The 24,355-nt window shown below is 40.0% G+C and overlaps 1 protein-coding gene across 1 annotated transcript in view; it reads right to left on the reverse strand.

Annotated features, from left to right (window-relative positions):
- The window catches only part of COL22A1 (collagen type XXII alpha 1 chain), a 159,481-nt gene extending 135,355 nt beyond the window's left edge, over positions 1-24,126 (reverse strand). Inside the window, exons 1-2 of the mRNA XM_085219983.1 lie at positions 24,066-24,126; positions 22,147-22,713 (exon numbers count right to left, since the gene is read on the reverse strand). Coding sequence (XP_085076109.1) covers positions 22,147-22,713; positions 24,066-24,126 — 628 coding nt within the window. The remainder of the gene's footprint in view (positions 1-22,146; positions 22,714-24,065) is intronic.
- Positions 24,127-24,355: the final 229 nt, after the last annotated feature.

Raw genomic sequence — 24,355 nt, forward strand, 5'->3', positions numbered from 1 at the left:
TCCTTGACCTTAAAAGGGTGATTGGTATCAATGTTCAACACCTTTACTGATTTAAAGACCTTCAGATCTGGGTTTCACAGGTCTCAAACACATCAGCCTGAAATTTCTGATTCATGTTTTGAAAAGTAACTTCAGACCAATATTCTCCTTATCTAAACAGCCTAATCCATCTCCAACTCATACATGCCACTACATCCATACTTTCTAAGATGGCTTGCATGAGACCTGAGCACTTCACTTCCACAGGCACTTGCAAGAATCTCTCTTCTCAAGCCTAAAAGCAGCTGAAAAGAAAACAGATTGGAAGTGGTTTTGATTATATCTGCCCCCTCTCTTCCTATCTACACAGAGGATGTTGCAACTGGAGCCTAGATGGCAAGTTTTTGAGGACCATAAATCAAAGTAGGCACAAGCTGAACTCTGTTCCTTGAACCAGGTGCACACACTGGTCAAGAACTATCTTCCCCTTTTCCCTATTACAAAGTTTTCCCTGTTCAGAAAAAGCAATTGCTCATTTTGTTAAGGAGATATAAGAGGTCTGAAATTAAGCTTCTTCAAATAAGAGAACTGCATAAAGCGAGGAGGGGAAAGATTCAACTCAGGACAAAATGGAAACAATTTAAGAGACAAAAAGCACACAAATATCCACCAGCATTTGCAGCCTTGCCAGTTCTTGATACTAAGTTCCCTACTCCCCACTAAGAGCCTGTCTCTTCTAGGAAAGCTCCTATTTATCATGCCCTGTGCCATAACACAGGGCTGATGCACTGTGCAATACCCATGCATTATCTTAACTGTGTATATGGAATCAAACTGTGCTGTTTTTCTGCCAGCTGACCAGCAGAAATACAAACTAGGCCTCCACAAAGATATGCCAGGAAAAACCCATGCTATAAAAGTTGCAGCTACATAGCCACAAAAAGCACACCACTGCATGGGCAAATGGGTGACTCCCGAGGATCTACAAACCCAGTGTGACAGTACTCATCTTGTACTTCCTCTCCCGAGAGCTGAACATGCTATCAGTCTGAACAGGAACTTTTTTTAATGTTGTTTTCATGTTTTAAATAACTGACTTTTTGAACCAAAAATGGAACTTATTCATTTTGAAAAAGAAGGTCAAAATAAAGCATTTTAATAACTCAAAACTTTTTTTTTTCCAATTCCTCTTCATCAACAAAAACTTATATAATATGTCTTTTCCCAGGAAGTTTCTGTCTTGATGAATTAGCATTCTCTCTATGACAGGTATTTAATTAAAAGGTCCCCAAACAGTTCTGAATGATTTCCTTTCCCACACAATGCAATGTCCACAAGCTCATGCACGTAGACCTATATGGTGTGGGAGGCAGATAATTTTATCTGCTGCCCATTAGGAAAGAAAGAATTGAAATTGATGTTTCAATAAGAAATATAATACAAATTGCAGGCAGAAGTACAGCATTTCAGCTCAAGAGCCTCTGATTAGTCCTGAAGGACAACTTCCAGCTGTTGCTCCTACTGCATACACCTCTCCAATACCAGATGGAAAGTAGATTTAGCAAGGGTTCTGAGATAGAACTCCTTCCTCTGCATTAGGATAGAGACAAATTAGCACCAATGAAGTCATTACCTAAAAAAGTAACTTTGGTTACTTGGTAACAATTTAGCAGTTATTTCCTATGTTTTACACAGAGTGTACTGTGCACATAGCAAAACAAAAACAGGGAGGAGCAGGGACAGAGCTTGGCTAGGTTGTTCACTTGTCTCTGCACACCAATAGGGCACAATTACAACTCCTCAGAACTGCTAGAGATGAATGGGGCAATCAGCCATTAATTTTATCAGGGAGCACAAGAGGAAAGCAACTCTACAGACAGCTCCCTATGGTTCATTCCCAGTCCCTCATGAGAGCCAGAAGCAATGGGGAAGGCGTGTGTGTGTGTGTGTGTGCGTGATGCAGAGGACTGAATCACAGCATCTGTCCCAGACGGGCTATGCAAAAATACTACTGCATGTTTAATTATTAGGGAAGTTTTCTGTTCAGTGAGGTTTGGCTTGCAGTTATGTGTTACTGATGTAGAGGGGGAACTGAAAGAGAAGTAATGCTGTTGTAGGAACTACAATGTATAAGAAAACACCGGCTACTTTTTGGAGGCTAGCTGCTTCCCCTTTTAAAGAGAGAGTTGAGCCTTAGCTGAATATGGTGAATGTTTTTTCTTGATTACCTGACTTACCTTACAGAGGCATAGCCTTGGGGATCAGATTTTTTATGATGGCCTAAAGAAAAAATTGTTTCTGGATAAGGATCACAGGAAGATGAGATTGTATTTGCATGAGTGTAGCACCGGGATTTTGTGTGTGAATAGACATGGAATTAACAGTGGTAGAGACTGCTATGGGATTATGACCAGACATGTTAAAGCTTTTAATTCATCACTTTGTCATAAGATTATAACTATTCTGTATAATTGCTATTAGCTGGAGCAGTCTAAAACATAAAGTGGCAGAAAGTATAAGTTCATTATAAAAATTATGCAAGATACATAAAAGAGAAGTGCAGGAGATGGAAAAAGAGAGCTAAGGAAGTTAATCCATGTTTTACAAAACTTCTAATAATTCCAAAACACATCCTGCAAGTTCCAGTGTGGGGCATCTGGCCCTTTGCCACTTCCTATATCAGAGTGCTGAACACAGGAGCCATCAGTTCAGTAAACACCATGGATGAACAAAAACCTCACTGCCAGAGCTTTTTGGCACTGGTGCCATTCCCACGCATTGCCCCACATCTCCTCTGGAGAGCAGGACTGCCTTCAACATGTGGAGTCCAAAGTATCCCTGCCTGGCAGTGGCACCCAGAGCTTTGTCCTCTTCCCCCTCCCTGCTTCCGCCTGGGTCTTTTGGAGGCTTCAGCTGTCTGAAGTAGCCAGGGGTTCCCTCTCATGCTGAGCAGACATCATTGTGCTCTGCCCCAGTGAGCACAACTAATAACCACAACTCCCCCTCCTTTAATTGCAGCTCTGAATAACAGAAAGCAAGCACTAACCCCTGCAACAAAGGCAAGGCTACCCTGACTGCAAAACATAGCTGCCACTCACACAGGTTCACACTGGTATTTCACAAAAACCAGTCTATTTGCATGGAAACGAGCTATCACAAAAAGAGACACAAGCAAGCATCAGCCAGCACAAATTCCAGGAAGTCCCCATGGCAGACAGCATGTGTAACTTTCCCTGCACTGCACTTCCTTACCACCAGCAGCCTGGCTACATTATTTTGTCCCCCAACAGGATTTTCTAAGCAGCTGTAAAAGCCCAGAGGAATGACATACATGCTGGTGATGAAAATTACTGCAAATCAGAGGGTGTTTTTTTCAGCTCGCAATACAAAACAGATTGGCTTTTCTGCAGGCAGTGGTAAGAAAAATACTAATTAGTTCTAAGTGTGGTGATAGGCCAACTCTTTTGCTTAGTTGCTCATTCATTAAAGTGAAATTAATCTGGATTTAGATCAATGTAAATGAGCACAGAATGTAACTAGCTGCTTTGTTCTGTGACCACTCTCCTGCTGTTTTTGCTGATAGCAGAGAAACAAAGCTAAATGTGCATCATAGGACACCACAAACTAAGCCATATCCCTAATGACCAAGGCACAATGAAACAGCAATGCCTCCTGTTACCTCTGCTAGCCTCCAAAACTCAATTTGATGTTACACAGACATTCAGATGAACTGAGGTTAATCTTGACAAGGCTCAATGAGAATAACTGGAGAGAAAGAAAAGGAGACAGAAAAGGCAGCTTGCCTCAGCTTGCCTTTTCTGGAGAGGTCAAAGATAGCTTTGGCTTAATAAGCAGTGATGAGCCTTTATATATAATAGGTCACAGTTCTGGCTTTGGCTGTGAGGTGCCGAGTTTCTGTATTTCACTTGACTTCTCATCCTAGCAACGTTTCAGATTAGACTTCACAGTTCACTGAAAATTCACTCAGAAGACATCATTAAGGGTGTGTTATACATAAGTTACAGATTTGATGGCTATGCTAAAGGCAACAGAAATCAACCATTCAAGATGAGCTGAGGGAAACTCTATCCACCTTCCAAAACAGAAGACCAATGCTTCCATACTCAAATATTTGATATACTTTACAGTGCTCAAAGATTTTAACATATTTCCATACAAAATAAATTTGGTGAGGGCAAGAAGACAGAGCTTCTCCTGCACCCAAACACCCCAAAGAGGATGCCATATTTCTGCCGTGTATTAGGGAAAATTTCCTGGCCCAGGACTGCTACTCCCCATACCCTGTCTGGTCATTATTTAGACCATTAGTGCTCATTAGCACTGAGTGAGCATAGCTCATGGAGCATCCCATGGCCCATGGTGGGACAGCACCGTGGTCCAGGCTCTATGCTGGCAGCAGTGTAGCTTAAAAGCACTTGTGTTAACACAGCAAATATACTCAGGATTGCATTTCCCCATTTCTCCTTCTCCTACCATGTATGCATGCCCTACTATTCCTCAGCACAGCCATCTGCAGACAGAGATGTCTTACTGAAAGTGGCTGACTGAATCCCAGAGCTCACTCTGACTTATCTAGAACCAGCAAGGTGCAGCTGAGTTACTCCAGTTTTATTTACAGTGGAGCCCAAAGGAGACAAATCCCTAAGTACAGTGGTAGCTTCTATGAGTAGATTAAGCTTCACCATGACCCTGCTTTAATCTACTGATAGTAGCTGTCCTGATAGGAAAGAGAAGACACGGGCAGAATGCCTTCCAGGGGTTGGTGACTTCGCCTTACATCAGCCTACACAGGGGCATTTCTTTGAGCAGGACATTCTACATATAACACGTGGTGTTACAGAAAGAGAGAACCTTTATTTAAAAAATAAAAGGCTCTGGGGAGACCTGATACCAATCTTTCAAAATCTAAAGGGGGGGGGGGGTATAAGAAAGAAAGGGACAGACTCTTTAGCAGAATATGCTGTGATAGTACAAGGAGAAATGGTTTCAAAATAAAGAAGAGAATTAGACTGGATGTAAGGCACAATTTTTTTTTTCAGTAAGGGTGGTGAGGCACAGGAACAGGCTGCTCAGAGAGGTGGTGGATGCCCCATCCCTGGAGACTTCCAAGGTCAGGCCGGACAGGGCTCGGAGCAACCTGATCTAGCTATAGGTGTCCCTATTGGAACAGAGGGGTTGGACCAGATGACTTTTAATGGTCCCTTCCAAGTCAAACAATTTGATGATTCTGTGATTCTGTAAGAAGTAAGACAACACAGGACTGGGTCCTTTTCATTGAATCATAGTGTCATAGAGTGATTTGGATTCCTCTCGAATTGCTCCAGTGCTGCCTTTGCAAGAAGCAGGCAAGTCAGAAGATAAAGACCCAGAAATCTTGGTGAGAAAGTGTGATCTTCAGTAATCACCAGCGTGAGCGCATGGTCTTTTTCCCTGTGAAGTGTTGGATATGTGACACTGTTTTCTGTGCCCCTAACTGATTCAGGATTAGATAGTGATAAACACTGTGGCAGCCCTCCAGGCCAAAACACAAGAAAACCATTCTACTGCCTTATGTACAAACAAAGTCTTCAATTTGTCTCTAATCATCTCCATTAGAGCACAGTTTGCCTTCTAATCAGGGACGTGTTTGCCATTTTTCCTTCTTCCCATCTTCCATTCATGTGAGGATACTTGATACACAGAGACAGACATAGAATTAAACACCCCTTCAAGCAGAATCTGAAAGCTCAGACCTGCTCTGGTAGCTTTTTGTTTAGATGGAACCATGAAGTTAATTTATTGGCAATCTCTCGACAAAGAGCTTTTCTCAGCTCTTGCTATCAAATTACTGGAATTTACAGATATAGGGAACCCTGACCAGCATCAAGGCTTCACAAGCAAGAAGAGTTACAGGCATGCACATGTGGGCTATTATGTCATGGCACCAGGTGGGATGGCTCTCATGACTGGAATGTAGGAATAGATGGGTATAAATTCTTCAGGAAAAACAGGCAGGGGAGAAGGTGAGGAGGTGTTGCCCAACAGCTTCATTAGATACAGGAAGAGCTACTGATGTCCCTACCTGGACTTGAGCAAAGCATTTGACAATGCCCCTCATGACATCCTGGTCATCAAATTGGAGAAAAATGGATTTGATGGATACACCTCTCACTGCGTAAGTAAGTGGCAGGATGGTCTCTGGATATCTCAGAGTTGCAATCAATGGCTCAGTGTCCAAGTGGAGCCTGGTTACTAGTGGCATTCCTCAGCGATTGACACTGGGACCGGTTATTTAGTATCTTTGTAGGTGACGTAGACAGTGGGATCAAGTGCACCCTCAGTAAGTTTGCAGAGGACACTGAGCTGAGTGGTGCAGTTGGCACAGTAGATGGAAAGGATGCCATCCAGAGGGATCTGAACAGGCTTGAGAGGTGGGCCCATGCCAACCGTGTGAAATTCAGCAAAACCAAGGGGAAATGGCATTAAACTGAAAGACGATAGATTTAGACTAGTTATTTGGAAGAAATTCTTTATTGTGAAGGTGGTGAGACTCTGAAACAGGTTGCTCTGAGAGGTTGTGGATGCCCCCTCCCTGGAACCATTCAAGGCCAGGCTGGATGGGGTGCTGAGCAACCTAGTCTAGTGGGAGCAGTCCCTGCCTGTAACAGAGGATTGGAATGAGATGATCTTAAAGGTCTCTTCCAACCCAAACCATTCTATGATTCTAGGATTTACAATTCTATGATTCTTGCACATGACATCAGACTTCACATGTCCCACCTACTAATTCCCAATAGGGAATTAATCTCCTCTTCATGATAAGAAAATTCTGCTAAATCCAAAAGTTTGAGACCAAGCTGGGCAAGACCATACCTCTTAGAAGGGCATCAGCCTGTAGTTAAGTGACCAAAAGGACTTTAGTTTTGCTCTTGGTGATACTGTCCCTCAGAGATTAAAAAAAAAGAAAAGAATCTCATGTGTCTCTTGAGAAGTAACCTTCAGTTTCCACTTCAGTATTGCTGGAGGAATTCAGCTTGTCATGGTGTTTTCCAGAGTGGTTATGGTCTGGTATGTTATGCAGAGGTTGTGGTTGACTCCACAATCCCCATAAGTGGAACAAATTTTAACATAGCTGACCAGACCTTTGTTTTCATGGTTCCGTACTTCTTTAAAGGCTTGGATGGCCATATTCCCTAATATATTATTCTACAGGTGGTTTGAGAATTTTGATCATTAGCAAGACTGGTGTTTAATGTGGCATGAATTTTTTAACTGGGTGCAAGGTCGTTTGCAACTCCAAATAAAACAGTAACATGAAGATAAGATTCAGATTCAGCCCAAAGCAAAGAATAATACATTAAAAAGACTAGCAGTCTTGTTCTAAATGATCTAAAAGAGGGCTATAAGAAAAAAGGGGACAGACTCTTTAGGAGGACTTGTTGTGGTAGGGCAGGAGGAAATGATTTCAAACTAAAATAGGGGAAATTTAGACTGGGTATAAGAAGGTTTTTTTACAATAAGAATGGTGAGGCACTGGAACAGGTCGCCCAGAGAGGTGGTGGATGCCCCATCCTTGGAGATATTCAAGGTCAGGCTGGATCAGGCTCTGAGCAACCTAGTTGGACTGTAGGTGTTCATTGTGGGAGAGTTGGACTAGATAGTCTTTAAGAGTCCCTTCCAACTCCAATGATTCTATGATTCTGTATTTTAACCATTTCCTTAGACCAGGAAAATAAAATAAAATAAAATAAAATAAAATAAAATAAAATAAAATAAAATAAAATACAGAACACACAATCCATTATCTTAATAAGAATATGTTACTGGCATCATGTTTCTCCAAATCTAATGAAGCTGTCTCCAGAGAGACTCCAGAAGCCTTTTAACAAACATAGAAAGGTTAAAGAGAGAATGGCAATATTATCTCTGGCTGGCAAAGTTCTTTTGATGAATGGACAAATTTTATCCTTGGTCAGAAGCAGGCCTTGAATTTTGAAGCACATTCACACCACTGTAATTACTGAGCAGAAATCAATTTGGACCTATATATTTAAAACAGAGACACAAGTCTAGACTATAGGCATGTCTTCTCTGCTGATCTTAAAGGAGGGCTGGGCAAACAGCTAAGGATAGAACAAAGAATCAGTGGGCCTATATTAGAGGTAGGAACAGTGCCATGTCTGCAGGACCAGGAGTCTCACATTAAGATATTTCATACAGTTATTAAATAAACACAAGTTTTCATCACAAAGTATCTGTCCAGGAAAACATAAAGCTCTGCATGGGGATCCAATCTATTATTTGCATTAGCTACACATACATTAACTGCTAAGTGTAATTGCTTTTTAATTAACATTGCCATGGTGTACATTATTAGCTGGATCATACACCACTTGCAGTTGGATTTCATCTCTTTATGCTTCACTTTCACTGAAAAGAGCTGCCATAGAAGAAACAATGCATCCAGTATGGAAGTTTAAATGCTTGTAGGAGGAATTCTTAGGGGAGTAAATATGGTGTTTTATTTTTCTAGGTGAAATATAACATTTGACACATCTTCAAACACCACCCCAGCACAGTTCCTCCTCAGCTACAAACCCAAAAGTGTAGGAAGACTCAAACCTGGCATCCAGCCTTGATGCTTCAGACTTGGAGTGAGATGAAAAGCTTCACATACAAGCAGGAATAAACTGACACCCAGACACTGGTTTATCTTTACTGACTCCAGCTGCTTTTAATATATTGTACATACATTATTGTATTCTCCACTGTCCCCTTCAAAACTGTATAATTAAATTTCCACTAATTCAATGAAAACTCAGTCTGTGCTATTCTGAAATTAGGATGCTCTGCTCCCCCTGTGGGAGAACAGATCCACCCAGCATGAATAGCACGTTTGGCCATCCATGTGGTTTACATTCCCTAGACTTTATTTGCATTTACTAAAAAAAACCTCTTGATTCACTTCCAGTTAGATACATACATATGTGCACATATATACATTTAAAAACAAATCCTTCAGCAGATGCCGTAAAAAGAAGTGAGTGCAGAAGAGGATGGAGCACGTTTCACAGAGGAGCTTAATTTCAAGATAGGGTTGTGAAACATGCTTGAATCCTTCAGTAGACATGGAGTTCCTTATCAGTGATAAGCCAGGAAGGGCCTATATCCACACTTAGACATCCTCCACTTTCCCACTTTCTGTGGGAAACCACCCAGTCACAGGCAGAACCTCTGGGGGATAAACAGATAAAGTGGGGAGCATGCTTGGTGCACACAGCCCCGTGGCCTTCTGGTGACATCAGGTAACTCGGAAGCTTATGCCATAAAAAAGTGTGGGCAGAGAGAGAAAAGCCACAAACTAACCAAACTATTCGTGGCTATGAATGTATTGGCACTGTTGGCGCTTTTCCTTCTCCTCCCACCAGAGCACAGATTTACGGGTAGAAAACGCTTTTCCTGAAAAGCTGTTTTTCTCCTGTACATTTTGTGGTGAAGGGAAGGCAGTTATTGGGAAGGAAAAGAAAAGAACAGAAGATGAAAGGGCCAGCCCTGCACGATTACAGCCTCATGAGTTCCTGCACTGCTCCTGAACTGTACCAGCACCAACATCAGCCTGTCGTGGCACTGAACATTTCTGTTTATCAGCAAGAGAGGACAAGTTAGCAGAAACATAATTAGGAAACCTATAGAAACAGTCAGGATCTATACTCAGTATTGGACTGTGCTGAGCATGCCAGCAAAGTGTAGGAACATCCCCCCATATCCAATACATCCACATATTTTCAAGGGTGAGGAATGAATTCCTAAAATAATTTCTAAATTGGCTGCTTGTATCTTTTCTGGTACTAGGAAAAGCCATAGTTCAAGCCTGAAACGGGTGGATCTTACACCAGGCCTTTCCGTCTTCTTTATGCATAGGAGCACCAAGCTTCTTGCATAAAGTTTTTCCCATAGTGGAGGGAGCTGCACCACATCTAAAAGCAGATTTGTGCTTTAACAACCCAATAAAATGGCCAGTGTGGTGAGGATATCACACAAACCCAGCCCCACAGCTTGCATAAATGGGGTGAAGGCGAATGTGGTGGCTCTTTCAGCAGCAGAGATGTTCCTTCAAGGTGAGGTTCAGAAGCTGCTGAGAAATACCAGGAGACTTGTGCTGCTGGTGCAGTGTTTGAATAGCGTAATCCCAGCATGACATGCACGTCAATCCTGTCACTTCACTTTCTCTGCAATCTTTTAGTGCCTGTTGTATGAGCTTAAGAAAACCATTGCATATGCTAGAACTACGTCAGGTCCAAAATAAATAGCTGCACAATGCTGCAGAAAATCAGTCTAATACTTTCTCTGAGGTTTTGCCTAATTAAAAAAATTATTATCTTACTACATTACTAGTTCATGGAAAATGATTTACAGTGAGATATTACTGAGGATAAACATAAATGAGTGTAACTATTCTATGCCCTAGATGAGAGCCACAGAATCAATCTTCCTGCTTTAGCAATAATCTAAACTGAGATCAGTTATGTTAAAATAAGAAGTTAAAAAAAAAAGGAAACAACCTACTGTAGGATCCGAACAAGGAATAACTTCCTTGCTCTCAAGTGACCAAGACAAAGCTTGAAAATTTCAACAGGGTGTGTAACATTTTACAACCTTGGCATGAGCCCATGAAAATCAAACTAAGAAGCTGAAACTTTATTACAGGCCCCTTGCACTACAGCAAGTAAATATACGTACTTCCAAAGCCAAGTTACTTGAGATACGTAACCATCCCAAAATAACTGGTAGAGCTGAATGTGGTCTTAGGGAGTAGCAATCCATCTACTAACTCCTGTGTTTAGTAGTCCTGTGCTTTATTCCCACACTCTCAGCAAGCACCCTGGATAGTACTTTTAGCTAATTAATAATATGCAAATAATTTATAATAAAATAATAATAATTTAAAAAAACCACTAAGATAAACTGTTAATTATGAGTGATAAAAATCCTTGATTCTGAACCTGCCATAAAGTAAAAGAGACCTCATACCATGCAAAGCTGTGAGCAGGTAAAAACTGAGTTCCTGAGAAACACATTATAAATACAGTATTAGTCCAAGGAAATTAATTCTTCAGGATATTATCAAGGCCAAGAACAGCTTATCAGATAGGTAAAAAAGCCAAGTGTTAGCTGCTATGCTTAATAAAAGAAGTAGGAAAAAAAACAAGGGAAACGAGATTGAATTTTCAAAAAATTTGTAGCTTGGCAGATTTTACTCTCATCCTTAAACTACTCTGTTAAGAATCAAATTGCACAATTCATTATTCCAGTCCAGTCTTCTTTGATAGCCTGGAGGAATAGTTAGCAGATACCTCCCTAAGTATATTGATTTGTAACTAACAGTAAATTTTCTGGGATATTTTTTCTTTTTTTCACAAGATGTTATATACTCACAGTTTAGGAAATCTCATCACATATGAGATACAGCTGAGATAATGATGACTTTCTTCTGGCTTCATGCTCTGTTAACCTTTTCATTAATGCAATGAGGTTGGCACTAATAGAACATGAGTCTAGAATGAGGCTGTGTCTCTGGAAGGGGGTATGAATGCAGGTTCTCCATAAACTACACTGACAAAATGTATAGGAAAATGAAGTGTCAAAAATGAGAAGAAAAAAAAATTAATCATGTAAGTGATTTTCCCTCCCAAAGTGCCCAGGCCCATGTCCAAGTGGTTTTAGAAGATTCCCAGGGATGGAGGCTACACAGCTTCTCTGGACAACCTGTGCCAGAGCTCAGCCTCCCACACAACACAGTACAGGTTTGAAGAGAACCTCTTGTCTTACAATTTGCACTCAGTGCCTCTTGTACTGGCACCAGGCACCACTGAAAAATGTCTGGATCCATCTTCATTGCATTCTTCCTTTAGGTATTTAAATACAAAAATATGACCGTTGATGAGAATTTGAGTAAGGATATTTTAATTACCTAACTACATACTTGGGCTCGCTGATGATTCAAAGCCATTTTTCAGACTTCATAGCTGAAAAAGCCCACAAGATACACTCACAGTTCTTCTATCGGGCTTTTTCATTAGCTCCTACATGTGAAGTCTTAGCTTTCCTGTATAGGAAGATGTTTGGAATGGACCAGTAACATGGACTTGGCAACATGTGAACTGGTCTGATCTTTCTCATTTTGATTCCAGCAGAGAGATCCATTTGTGTTTGGCTCTGGTTTTATTACAGTGAAGGCCTGAAAGATCATTAAAGAGGAGCAGATTTGTGGGCCTGTCTTAGGATGCAACCTTCCTGCTAAAATTAAGATGTAAAAAAGGTGATTCTTAGTGAAGGTTTCTTTCAATAACTTTAATTAAAATAGCTGTCTCCTTCCCTGGTACTCTTAATTGTATTTCAGCCATTAGTTGCTTTTTAAAGCATTATTTTCTTGCTATAATGAGTCAAAAGACTGCAGCAGGTAGTATCACAGTACACTTCAACTCAAGAGCCAAATTACCTCAATGCTTAGGAAGAAACATAAGATAAGGGAGAGGAGAGCATTCTTTTCACTAATGTAATCACTTCTGCACATGATTTAGGGATGAAGTACAATTCAGTAGAACAATCATACAGTGATTAAGGTTGCAAAAGACTACTGAGATCATCTAAACCAACCATCAACCCATCTCCACTGTGCCCACTAAATCATGTCCCTCGTTGTCACAGCTACCCTTTCTTACCCTTTACATACAGCAATACTTGAAAATAGTTCTCTGACCTGGTATATTGTCATTGGCTGTCAATATGAGGAATACGAGCAAGTTATCTAAATTCTCTTGAAAGTTAATGAAAAGAGATAGGCACTCAGAAGCTGAATCATGCCACTTGTCTTGGTCAGTCTTTTTAGAAAGGATGAATAACTCTCTGGATGTGTCTATTCCTTTCTGCTGACTATCAAAAGAGTCTAGACAAATAACTTTAAAGCCACTGAAGTTAGATATGAATCCCACAGAAGATACTTGAAAGTAAAGCTACAATATTGTTTAATTCAATTTGCGAATCTCAGTTCTGATCCAACATCTGTTTTAAACTCAGTAACACCCGCAAGATTTAGAGTGATTTGTGAAAAAGCATTAGTACAAGCAACTAAAATTCTGCAGCACCTTCCTCCTTCTGTCATAATAGCATTGCAGTCAGAGATATGCTTTCATTGCCAAAAGTAGGAGGCTTTTATAGCAAATAACTAATATATGTTATCCATCTTGCTATAAAAACCTGGGGAAAAAGCACAGGGATTTTGACTACAGTGTAGCTAGATGAAGTCTTGCCCAACAGTGGTGGATTGGTTGATCGTGTGTAGTTACACTGCAGTAAAAACGTCCTGTATTTCATCTTCACTAGGGCTTTAACATGTTATGGTTTTTTGTCTGCAGCACTGTAAAAAAAAAACAACTGATGCTTCAGGCTGAAAGGACACAGCTTTACTTTTCAGAGTGTATATAAATACATATGCATATATATGTTTGTTTGTAAGCATTTTTCAGTTTCCTAGAGTTTGGATCAAGTTACAGTCAAACTAACAATTTTTACTATTAAGATGTAATGAAATGAACTGAGTATTGAAACCCGGTAACACACAAGGCTACTGTTTAACAGTTTAGGAACAACAAGGTAAAAAAATCACTGTATTCAACTGATCCAGCTACTTTTCCTGAAAGAAACCCCTTCTATTTCTAGTCAGCATTAGCATTAGTACCTGCAGTTCCCAAAATGGAAAGGTATTGAAGGGTTTTTTATGCAGAATTCCAGAACGCTCTGCATGATTTGCAACTACATTAATATCACAGGACTCATTACAATTTCTTATTTGCATTTTAAAGAAACTATGTACTACCTTATAAAAAAGTTAGGTGTTCAAAATCACCTCAGTGCTTTTTGTTTTACATTATAAACAGATTACCAATTTAAAAAAGAATATGGCTTCTGGGTGTAACTTGTAGGGACCTTGATGGGATTTAAACACCCTACAATTTACTAACAAAAATAGTCTACCAACTTAACCACACTGTGGCTTTACCACTGGGGAATAAATATTCTCAGCAGGTCAGTACATAGCAATTCAATTTTGTCTGTTGGCCCAGCTTATTTAAAATAAAATTAGGAATTAGGTTCAATGACCAAAAGGATTGATAAACTTCAGAAACTTTCCAAAGAAGAAAGTATGAATCACTTTATGTTATCAAAGAATCAAAATCGTTTGAGTTGGAAGGGACCTTCAAAAATCATCTAGTCCAAATCCCTTGCAATAAACAGGGATGCCCACAGCTTGATCAGTTCGCTTAGAGCCCTGTCCATTCTGAACTTGAATGGAAGGTGAGACAGGGCACTCACCTGTGCCTCCCTACCTTTACTGAGGCACTGCTGAGTGCTGGATGAAGAAGGAAATAATTACTTCAAATGAGTTTGAATTCAAGTAACATCGTCTGGGTGAAGATCTCTGTTGCAGAGAGTCTTACATGTATCAGAGATCTACCTAGAAAACTTAAAAATAAGTCCTTAGAAATTTAGATGACAAGTTTTGCTTTAGTCCTGGGCACAGAGATAAACAGGATCACAGAGGTAAACCAGGATGGTCTTCTAAACACAGATCAGAAAGACACAGAACTGGAAGAAGAGGCATCATAGAATCATAAAGGTTGGAAAGGACTACTAAAATAATCTAGACCAATCATCAACCCATCATAAACATGCCCACTAAACCATGTCCCTAAGTGCCGCATCTACCCTTTTCTTAAATACCTCCAGTGATGGCGATTCCACCACTTCCCTGAGCAGCCTGTTTCAATGCACTGTGACTCTTTCAGAGAAGGTCTGATTAAGGGTCTGTAAATTAAGTGGGGAAAAAACTTTGGCTGCACAAGAGAGCAAAGGACACCTGGCAAGGGTTTTCTCTTCATCTATACATTTAGCATGGTAAGAAAAACTTATAATTAAACCCTAAATCTCAGAGGTTTTTGTGTTCCCTGCCCTAGCCTCCTGCTGAGAGTCTGAACACAGAGGTCCCTGTCAGAGTTTATTTGTTCTGCTGAAGGTTCCTCACTGGTCCATTAGAAAGGGAACAACAAGACAGATAGGGCTGTCCCAAGGACAAGACCTTTCTTTCACCCCATCATTTGGAGCCCATTGTAGCTGACAGAAAGCCTCCTTCTGATTGCATTTGGTATGTATTGGGCTCCATGGCCTCATTTTTGACAGTGCTGAGCACTTTGTGCTCCTGCAAAATCAATGAGGGCTGCAGGCAATGCTGAGAAACAAGCTGCTAATAACTTTGAGCACATGAGAATGTGTGACAGCTTTTTGTCTATTCCTATTTCTGCATTTCTCTTTCATTTCTACACTGTTTAGGAATGGCTCCCGTAGTTACCATATTTTTCCTCTTTTTGTTCACTAAATAGCACATTATTTTTTTATGAGATGTAATTTCTCCTGCCACTGAGACTCATACTTTTCCTGATTGTCTCAATGTTTCTTTCTAATGTCTGGGACTCGCTTTTACTTGTCATAAGCCTAATCTTCTCTCTGCCTGTACAATTAGTTTTACTGTACATTAAACATTGTTCAGAGAGATTTCTTTTCTGAAAAGCAAGAAAGACTATTTCAAGCTAGGATAGATATTTCATTCAACTAGATTCTATGATTTTGGACAAGGTATTGTTGGCAGTTCAGAGATTCATTGTTTTATGTAAAAATTTGTCTATATTTCATGATACTATTATTATTTCAATGTCACTGGTAAAGAAAGAAACTGGAGATTAAAAAAAAAAAAAAAAAGGCAAGTGCAAAAGATTTAATTGATGTTATTTTATTCTATCTCTACTTTCAGAATCTCTTGATAAGGTTTCCAGTGGTTCTGTCGGAAAATAAACTTTTGGAGCAGGCTACTTTTCTCAGCTGTGTCAAAGAAGAACAGAAGTAACTTCATTTTCTGCCCTGGAGTTGCTTCTAAAACTATGCTGCTTCACTGACTGTTGCATCCATACTTTTGTTCCCTAAGTAAAAGGCAGGAACAAGATCACATCTGCTGCACGGCAGCACTGGAAGACAATGCGTGCATTTTCCAGCACACAAAGAAAGAAAAGCAAATTGATAAATCACTTTCCAAAGCTGCAGCAGAGTTGGGGGAAAGAAGGTACGAGCTGTAGGATCACAGAAATATCCATGTCAGTCCCTCGACTGACAGCCACTTTGTGTCCAGCTGGGAGCAGTGGCCAGCTCTCCCATCTCTCCTATTAGTAATAACTATGGATACTGAAAAATCTATTTAAGGTAAAATAGAATCATGAAGCGATTAGTCTGCAGTGGACTATTTTTGCTTAACAGGCAGTGTACTCAAGGCAAAGCAGGCTGTGCTGAAGCCTGGAAGGCTGAGTTTGGATGGGAAGAACCTGTCTAGCAATCCACTTTGTAGCAGAGTACCAGCTCACATTATAGTGAGGATTCTGCTCAGCTTTCTGAAGACCCTAGCTAATGATGTATAGTCCATCAAGCTGGTATGAATTAGCAATGTACCAAAAGACACAACACAGCTCTTCTTCCCATCTCTAATTACTTACTCTCACTTTGTACCAGTTTCTCCTCTGGGACAGCAAACAGCCATGTGGATTCACAGTGAACTAACTCTGAGAGAAAACTAATCCAGGAAAGAAAGAATATTCACCAGCTCCCTGCTGTAGTTCATAGCAGGGCCACTTAAAAGCCTGTGCTGACAGATGGGAGAAACAAGCAAGGAGGAGTAAGACATTTTTAGCAGCGGGGCTGGGTTTAACTGGTCGTAAAAGAGCACTGTTGCTAATCTCAGAATAAACCTATTCATTTCAGAGTCACAAGCAAAATAGGAAGTTATTTAAGTGAATTGGAGATGGTACAGTAGAAGAACAGGACTGCAGTCACAATCCGGGAAAAGAGTTTCTTCTAAATAGTCTGTGGAGGAACTAAATCAACCAAAAGTCACTGCTCAGCTCCTGAGCTCTGCTATTTCACCAATTCCGGAGTGATTTTTCACTAATTCAAAAATTTTAGACAAGTGTTTGGTGTTAAATCAAAAAAGAATGCTGGAACAGAATAAAAGAATATCCTTGCTGTGTCTGCTAGAGCTACAAACAAAGACAGCAAACTGTCCTTCAACCAATGGCAGAAGAAAGGTACATCACCACTAGGCCTATCAGTCATTTTGTATCCTCCCAGGCCATCATCCATGAGAAGTGAAAGTTTTGCTCCTTTTTCAAGCAAAATATAAATTGATAGCCACATTGCTTGAATGTATAGTTTAAGCAGACAAATGTGCAACAACCCGCTAGGAGTGCAACCTGTGGCACGTGTGATGTATACAGGAGTTGGAGGCACAACATTGAAATTGTCCTCATGGGACATATGGTGCTAATGAGACTTTAGCCAGTCTGCTAGACAGCTCAGATTATTCTAAAACACCCTAAAACACTTCAACCTTCCCTGCACCCAACATGGAAGAGGGTGTCACAATTTTTTACAAGTAAATGTATGGCATGATGTAAGTTCTGCCCAAATGACAAAAAGTTCTGCCCGAATGACAAATGTTCAAATTTGAGGAAGGTCTCTACAAGTGATTACAACAATAAAAAACAGCTTCTAAACCACCCTGCAGTAAAGCCAAGACTTGGAACTACCACAAAGCCGAACTTCTGGAGAACACAAATAAAGTCATATTCCAACTATGAAAGGAAGAGTAGACTGCAGATTCTCAAGTCTACAAATTCTATCTCCTTCCCTATGCCATGATGTCTAATGCAAAGCTATTTATAAATAATTGTTTTTTCAGTGAAACCTCAGAGCACAACAAGGAGTAAGAAATGCTCATATCACCAGTTAGGAAAGTACTGCTAAGTGCTGGTGTGCTCAGATATTTCAGTACTCATGCATGATTCCATCATACTGATAAGTTTCTTAGGAACTGTCACTCATGATGCGTATCCTCTGGCATGTTCTCTGTATATGAGATATTTTTTTAATATTAAAGTTCGCAAAGAAACAGACTGCTTTTTTAATGCAAATTTCTCTGCAAATATGTCATGAACCTGAGGAAGCTGACTTAAACGACTCAAGAGTTTTAACTATTTTGAATGGTGTTCAAGTTGCTGCCTTGAAGGTTGGAAGCATTTTTGCATTTAGAAGAAGAGCTATGGTACTATAGGACTTATATTTTGTGAACTGCACACACAACCCAAAATCAAAAGAGACAAGTACAAAATAGAATACACTTTATGAATCATCTGAACATGTGATTGCTTTTGAGACTTGATTGCAGGAGTTGGTATCTGCACTGAAATTAATGATAAAGTATTGGTACCCTCCAGACACTGAAATATTTCAGCTCTAGCTCATTGTGCTTGCAAAGAATTTGAGACTGATTTAATGACATAGTCCTTTAGTCTTCCACATACTTACAGCAGAACTCATCGTGAAAGATAAATCAAGCTCACAGGCTACTGAAAGCTGATTGTAGAAAGAACTGCATTACAAATACAACTTACCAATGGTCATGGACCAACACTGAGTGCAGTACTTCCTTAGAAAACATCTGGTTGTGGTTCTCCTATTACTAGGTGTTGAAAAAAATAATTTAGCAGAGACTATAGCTCTCATGCCAAATTTCCTTTCAAACTCTGAAATTTGACCTTTGCAATAGGCTCAGAAATCAGCCTGAGGTTGCCAAGTCACAGGCTTCTCCTTTATCGAGTCAGAATGAGATTGAGAATGTTTTAGGAGAACATTTTTGCTCAGTTTTGCAAACAGCATCTTATCACCTGTCTTGCTTAACAACAACAGAAAAACTGATCCAGAACACTGTAATCAGTTTTGTTTAAGAAACGATTATCCCTGACCACATGTGGGTGTTCTAGGGCAACACTGCAATGTCTTCCTTATTGAAGTGAACCTCCAGAGCTACCAGATCTATGTGAGGTCAACAGCTTTATATATGCACTAACATATCAAGTTCAGCATCAGATGAAACCTGTATTGAATCTGAAACAGTTGGCTCTGTTTGACGAGCATAAACCTTCTATTTACCTACCAGAAGCAGGTGCCAGTATATTTTTAAATATTCCATAACTGCCTGTTGTTACCTAAACAACATATAAGCAGAAACTCTATTTAGAACGCATATCTGGAATTTTTAACAGAATACATCTCTCCTGCTGTCCTGCGAAAGAATCACCCATTTTTACCTTCTAAATATAGTCCACAACGTAGTGGAGATTTTTGTCAAAAATATCTCCCACTGCCACAACATCTCACTGAGCAGACATGTTATTTTTTGATTCTGTCTTGCTCATTTCCACAAGATCAAATAGGAGCTAAGAAGTTATTAATGAACATAATGGCATGTTTAGTCAGATATAGCAAGATGGAATAATAGTGTCTAAGACAGACATCCAGTGAGACCAGAGACAAGTGATTACGAACAGCTGTTGGCATGAAATCCTCTATTTGCAACAATGCACAAGTATTCCCATTTCGTAATACAGTAGTAAAAGACTGGAAAACTCATCACTGGTCAGTACAACAAAATAATTTCCCCTCTATCACTTCCACTCACTGATTCATGTGTCCCAGGAGCTCACAGAGGATTGCATCTATTAAAAGCCTAGGTTGGCTCTGATGATACACTTTTATTTCAGAACGTGCACAAACTAAATAGCATCTTGGCATATGCCCTCATCATGTTCTCCACCCACCAGTGGTTTGTATGTTCCTGTTTTATTCAGAGTTGTCACATTGAAAATACAGAGTGTTAACCACAACATCTATTATAAATCTTACCTTCTAAATACGTGTAAGATATAACCCTTACAGTGAACTCTTCTTCTGTTCCCAACATATTAAAACAGCATTTAAAAGTGACACAGGCACCAGAAGAGACTGGATTTTGCACCAGCTCCCTCTCATCCTCCAGAATAGTTCCACTTCACATGTTCAGAGAATAAAAAAAGGTTATCCAGTGTCTATGCTAATATAGGACAGGTTCAGGCTCCAAGTATAGTGAGAAGGACTGAGTCCAGATATTGAGTAGAAGTCTCCTCTACCAAGGCTGGAATGAAGATCTAGAGATGTTGCAGCATCTCACTGGGATCCCTGAATCAGAAAAACACCCACTAGGAACACCTTTTGCAGACCTATTTCTTGTAACTGCTGTTGTTGTGGTAATCATGCCACTGTAAAGACTGATATACTTTAAGGCACCTGTGTTTGCTGCCCTAGTTGTTAACTCCCCTTTCTATATTGGATCCACTCCTCTCAAATTCCCCATGTACTCAGATGGTTATTTCCCGTGTCGCTGCCAACTATCTTACACTTCATTATTCTGCCTGAATGTCCCTCAGAATGTACACATTATCCACTCAATGTTTGTTCAGCTAACTCCCTTTCTCTCTGCTCCCTCTTTAATTAATAATGCTCATTGACAACTGTCCAATTCTCTTTGTTCTTACACAGAAACCAATCCATATAGCAGTCAGCTTTCTCCTTTAATTTCCCTCTATCTAATACAACAAACTGTTCCCTTTCATTTAGCCTTTCAGAGGCTTTATTTCTCCACACCAAACCCGCAGGTGAAGGTGGAAGCAAACACCTTGGAGAGTGACAATTATCACGTATGGATGAAATACACTCCTAGCAATCCTTTGGGATCTATTGAGGGGTGACATGAACATGTTTGTGAATGTAGTATGGACTCAGAAAGCCACAAACAAATGGCATTGTACTCTGTCAAATGGGCAAATGTTTTCTTGAGAAGGCAACAAACAGATAAGAAGTACCGAAAACAGTTTTCCTGGAAAAGAAATGTGACAGATTTTCAAAGGAAAATTAGTATTTGGTTGTTCAGCAGTTGCAGTAAGAGGTTGTTTGAGTTGTCTGAGTGTATCCGCCAAGAAGGGCTTACCCTGCCTTATTCTACTCTGGTCATAAGTGTACAATTACATACATTTTCAAGGAGAAACATTCAGCTCCTTCAATCTGCAATGTGTAGTGAATATCCAGCATGATTTTCACTTGTATCTCACACTATCTACAAGCATTTTTATTCAAGCAGCAAAAAAGCAGTCATATCATGATGCTGTGGGGCAGCGTCAACAGGCCTAGGTCTGCAAGTGCAACTCTTTATTTAAGAAGCACTCATAAGTCCAGAGCATTATATTAACACATTTTTCTTGCAAAGAAATGTTATGGAGAGAAAAAATAGAGCTTCACAACATCAAACTGCAAGGCATGCTTCCTTCCAGGTAAGTTTCTACCAGAAGACAGTAAGACAACTTCCTAGCCTGTAGACCAGGTCACTGACACTGCAACGTTACAGCAACCCACAGAGATTCATCTGTTATCTTTCAAATTCAGACCTATGATCCAGAACAGTATCTAATTAATTTGACCCAAAGAACTGAAAATGACCGCAACACACACTGAAAAGCAGCAAAACCAATAACAAGAGAACACTGTTCTCTACTAAACACCACTCAAAACATCACCAAGATTTATGGGGTTGCTAGGCAGAGCACTAATCATTAGTAGACTTAGGATGTTGAAAGACAGAAACGAATAAGTTTCCTTTTGTTTCCTCTTCTCAGTACGTTATACAACGCACTTTTTTTTTAATCTAACGAAGACAGAAAATAAGAAAAACAAAACGAAATAAAAAACTTCCCCACTCCAATTAAAAACAAAACAAAACAAAATCACAAAGATTCCCACACCAACTTAACTAAATTTGGGGTATAAATAAGATTGTCAACCTTCTCACCAATGTCAGAATAAATCAGATGAAATCCATTCAGTCCAAAAATACAGGCAGTTAAACTATTTAAGAATGAAAAGGGAATTCACGATCTGCTTTCTAGCTGACCTGTAGAAGCTGATCTATACTTTAAGCTAACTTGGGCAGAAGAACCTAGAATGGGAGCAGTTCAACGCAAGCCAGGTAGTAAAATGACTTCTTACAGAGTGGAAGAAAGCAGAAGACAATAAAATAAAGAGCTATCAGCATAGAATTATAACCAGGTAAGCATGAAAGGAAAAAATCAGAGCTTTTCACACCTACATGTTAATTGAACCTATTAATTCTCTTTGTGTAAAAGAACTGTGAGGTCTACTTACTTTCACAAAGACGTCTTCTCAGCTTCCCCCGAATTTTATCGATGGCATTGTAATCAGAGACATGAAACACATGAGCAGACTTTGGTTCTGAAGCAATCTCATCCAATTCTTCTTTTAAGGCTTCACCAACACCCACAGCAAAGATTCTGATTCCAGCCTGACGAGCTGCATTGGCTGGATCCAAGACATAATCCTGGCTCCTTCCATCAGTCAGAAGGATAGCCACTTTTTTAACAGTTCGATCACTAAGTCTCCCACCAGCCTCTTTGGAAAAACTGTAAGTGTTGATGTACCTGAGAGCATCTCCAGTGTTTGTATTACCCCCGTAATACCTAATTTTTCGGGCGGCCTCTTTGATTTCCTCACGGGTTTTGTACTTTCCCAGGTCAAACTCAGTGGTTGGCCGGTCACTGTATCGCACCACACCGACACGGGTTTTGTCAGGACCAATCTCAAAAGTTTCCACCAAATTAGACACCCACTGCCGAACCTTCTCAAAATCTTCTTTTCCAACACTGGAGGAGGCATCCAAGATGAAAACAAGGTCATAATGAACATTCTTGCAACCTGCAAAAGTGGCAGAATACATTGCTGAGGAAAGCTGAAATACAAGTATCAGACATAACAAATATTCCACAGGCATGGTTCCTCAGTGAGCAATGCTGAGGAGACAAGAAACCCTCTCCCTCTTCTGCAGAGAAAGTGCAGATTCTCAACCGTTCTTCCTTGTAATTCACTTCTTCTGTTTCAGATCTACAGTAGATCAGCATGCACTTCTCATTGAAATGCATACCCTTCCTCTTCCTGCACTACTAACTTCCTCTGCTCAATCTTTCACCTACACCATCTGCATGTATATGAAGCTATTTTTTCTCCTTTAAAAACTTCATTGCAGTCGCTTTGCTCAGGCAATGCTCTGAAATGACCTTCAGCTCAAGAGACCTGTTCTGTCCTTCCCTATGCCAATCTTGACCTTGAGTAGTGAAGCTTTCATGTTCCCTCCTGCGTTAACATTAAGATTTATGTATTCTTAGCTAGAAGCAGTTCTTCTGCTCAGCGTGATAGCTTGGTGAAGCAACTTTATAACATGATTATTTCGATTTTGAGGCTCTCTGCTATTGACTATTGACTGAAGGATGACTCACTGAATACTGGGATGGCTTCCCTGACAACAAAGGGCAGTTTCTTTATAATGAAGAAGTTCACTCATCTCTACAAACACCCTTTTGGCTCCAGCCATGATATTTGTAATCCGTGGCCTGTGTAATCTGAAAGGCAAATGTATTTTAATTGCAGATTTTTTGCCCTATGAAACCAGACTGATCACATATTTGTCAGCTGATTACCAAGAAAATAAATCTCCCAGGAGATGTTTTCTGCCTCTCTCTGAATATATGCAAACCAGCAGGCAAAATAACATAAAAATTCCCAGAGATGACCAAAATAAATCAACATTTTGCCACCTGAAAAAAACATATACATGTATATATTTAATCTACCATTATAAACCATAGTGCCTAACAAACCACACAGCTTCAAGACTGAAGGCTCTACAGAGTCAATTTATACAGGATCACACCACCTGTCATCATTTCTGCATTAGTTCTTGTCCTACACCGTCTCACAGGCGCAACTGCTTGTTTGAACCAATCCTAAAAGGCTAATTTGACAAAACAAGCACATATAATGTGACTGAGGACAGAGAACTGGTCCGTACAAGTGCCTGCACCATTTAATTATTAATATTACAACCATGACATTAACTTCCTCCATGCTCTGGACTGATCAACACACTTCCATTGATCAAAAAATCTGGGAATAGTCAAGGAAAGTTGTGACTCTAAAGTATGCTCATGAGAACAGTTTTGCTCTCTATACATCAGTGACATCCTCACTATATGGTTTCTGTGTTTTCATACCCAGATTAGTTCCAGCCAGGTCCAGCAACTGAACCTCTACATACCAGTGATCAAGATACATTATATCATAGAATAATAGTGTCCAGTCTAGCCTGATCCTGAATGTCTGCAGAGATGGGGCATCCACCACCTCTCTGGGCAACCTGCTTTGCTGCCTCACCACCCTTTCTATAAAAAAAAACTTATTTCTTATGTATAAATCTCTTCTCTTTTAGTTTGGAACTACTTCCCCTTGTCTTATCACCTCAGACATGCCTTACTTCTGCAGATCTACCTGATAGATGGCTGAG

Source organism: Meleagris gallopavo, chromosome 3 (genome assembly GCF_905368555.1).
Source record: "Meleagris gallopavo chromosome 3, MGAL_WU_HG_1.1, whole genome shotgun sequence".
Taxonomy (NCBI): domain Eukaryota; kingdom Metazoa; phylum Chordata; class Aves; order Galliformes; family Phasianidae; genus Meleagris; species Meleagris gallopavo.